General features: G+C 45.4%; 1 protein-coding gene across 1 annotated transcript; it reads left to right on the top strand.

Annotated features, from left to right (window-relative positions):
• Positions 1–427: 427 nt before the first annotated feature.
• Positions 428–1,342, top strand: H257_14792 (hypothetical protein; the record flags this gene model as incomplete). Its single annotated transcript, XM_009842678.1, has 2 exons — positions 428–773; positions 921–1,342. The coding sequence occupies 2 exons, from the start codon at positions 428–430 to the stop codon at positions 1,340–1,342; spliced, it is 768 nt and encodes a 255-aa protein (XP_009840980.1).
• Positions 1,343–1,713: the final 371 nt, after the last annotated feature.

A 1,713-nucleotide genomic window follows, 5' to 3' on the forward strand; every position in this document is an offset into this window, starting at 1 on the left:
TAGTACGACCTACTGCTGCGTGCAGACTACTTTGATTCCGTGCCTACGTACGACGACAGCCATTTCCGACGGCGCTTTCGAATGCGGAAGGGTCTCTTCCTGCAAATTGCGAACGATCTGGCACACCAGGACCCTTACTTTCAACAGAAACCTGATGTCACAGGTGTATATAGTACATAACCAGCAGATATTCATATATAGTCAGCAGATATTCATATATAATCGGTGACATAGGACGCCAAGGTTTTTCAACATTGCAAAAGGTTACTGCATGCGTCCGATACCTAGCGACAGGTTGCTCGATAGACGACCTGGACGACAGGTATTTTAGCTATTTTGCTACAAATATAATTACACAAATTCAAAAATAATATGAACTTGAATTCACAGTCAACGGTTTGTTAGATATAGAATTGGAGAGAGCACTATGCGTCAAGCCTTGCGCCGATTCTGCTCGGGGATTCAGTCGCTTTACAAGGACAGCAGCCTACGCGAACCTAATGAATCAGACTGCCAAAGGCTATTGCGCGACGCTCAACGTGTTGGTTGGCCTGGAATGCTGGGGTCTCTCGATTGCTCTCATTACGCGTGGAAAAATTGTCCGAAGGCGTGGGCTGGGCAATTTCAAGGTGCCAAAGGCCGACCGACAGTAATATTGGAGGCTGTGTCCGACATGCGAGGACGCATTTGGCATGCGTACTTTGGCATGCCTGGAGCAAACAACGATATCAACGTCTTGGACAGTTCAAATATGCTTCACGGTTCGATTGGAGGTGCAATAATAATATTTTTTAAATTAATGATAAAATATTTAATGTAGGCAATAATAGGATGGCGTCCTCAAGTTCAATACAATGTAAATGGAAACACCTACGACACACCATATTGGCTCGTGGATGGAATTTACCCTCCATACTCAGTCTTTGTGAAAACGGTACCCAACGCGAAGTCGCTCCGGGAGAAAGCATTCCAGAAAGCCCAGGAGTCACGCCCCATGGACGTTGAACGCATGTTTGGCATGCTGCAGGCTCGTTGGCACGTGCTAACACGACCATGTGAGTTGTGGGATCGTTCTGCTATGCATCACGTCGTAATTACGTGCTGTGTATTACACAACATGGTCATTGATGACGAAATGGACGACGACAGTTGTGATCTCGAATTTTTAAACGACCTCCAACCCGACGATCCTTTTGTGGCGACTGGCGAGATCGAACATGCGACATTGCAGAGTCGCATTCGCGCGTTTGTCAAGCTTACGGACGGTGTAGCTCATACGAAGCTCCTCCACGATTTAGTTGAACACCGCTGGAATTTGTTCGGTGATATTTCGTACAAATAAAATAAGAAGAAATGAATTTTGAATGAATTTTTGATTACACAGTAGCACAACATTCGGATGAGCAGTAGTACTGTCCTTCGGGGCAATTAATCTCGCTGCAGCATACGTGATGGACAACACCACAACAGTTGAGCCCTTGACATGGATGTTTCATGACTGAAGCATCCATACCACGACAGTCACGGAAAGAGCAGTTTGAATCCACCGACTGAGCATTCAATATTAGAAACAAAATCTTATAGTGTAGTATGTATGATAAATTTGCACCTGGATTTGTGGAGAGACCAAGGACGACTGTACGTGTTCCTCCACCAATGTCCCATTCTCCACGGCGTCCTAACACCATTTGGTCACAACATATAGCGACATGT

The sequence above is a fragment of the Aphanomyces astaci genome, assembly GCF_000520075.1.
Source record: "Aphanomyces astaci strain APO3 unplaced genomic scaffold supercont1.62, whole genome shotgun sequence".
Taxonomy (NCBI): domain Eukaryota; phylum Oomycota; class Saprolegniomycetes; order Saprolegniales; family Verrucalvaceae; genus Aphanomyces; species Aphanomyces astaci.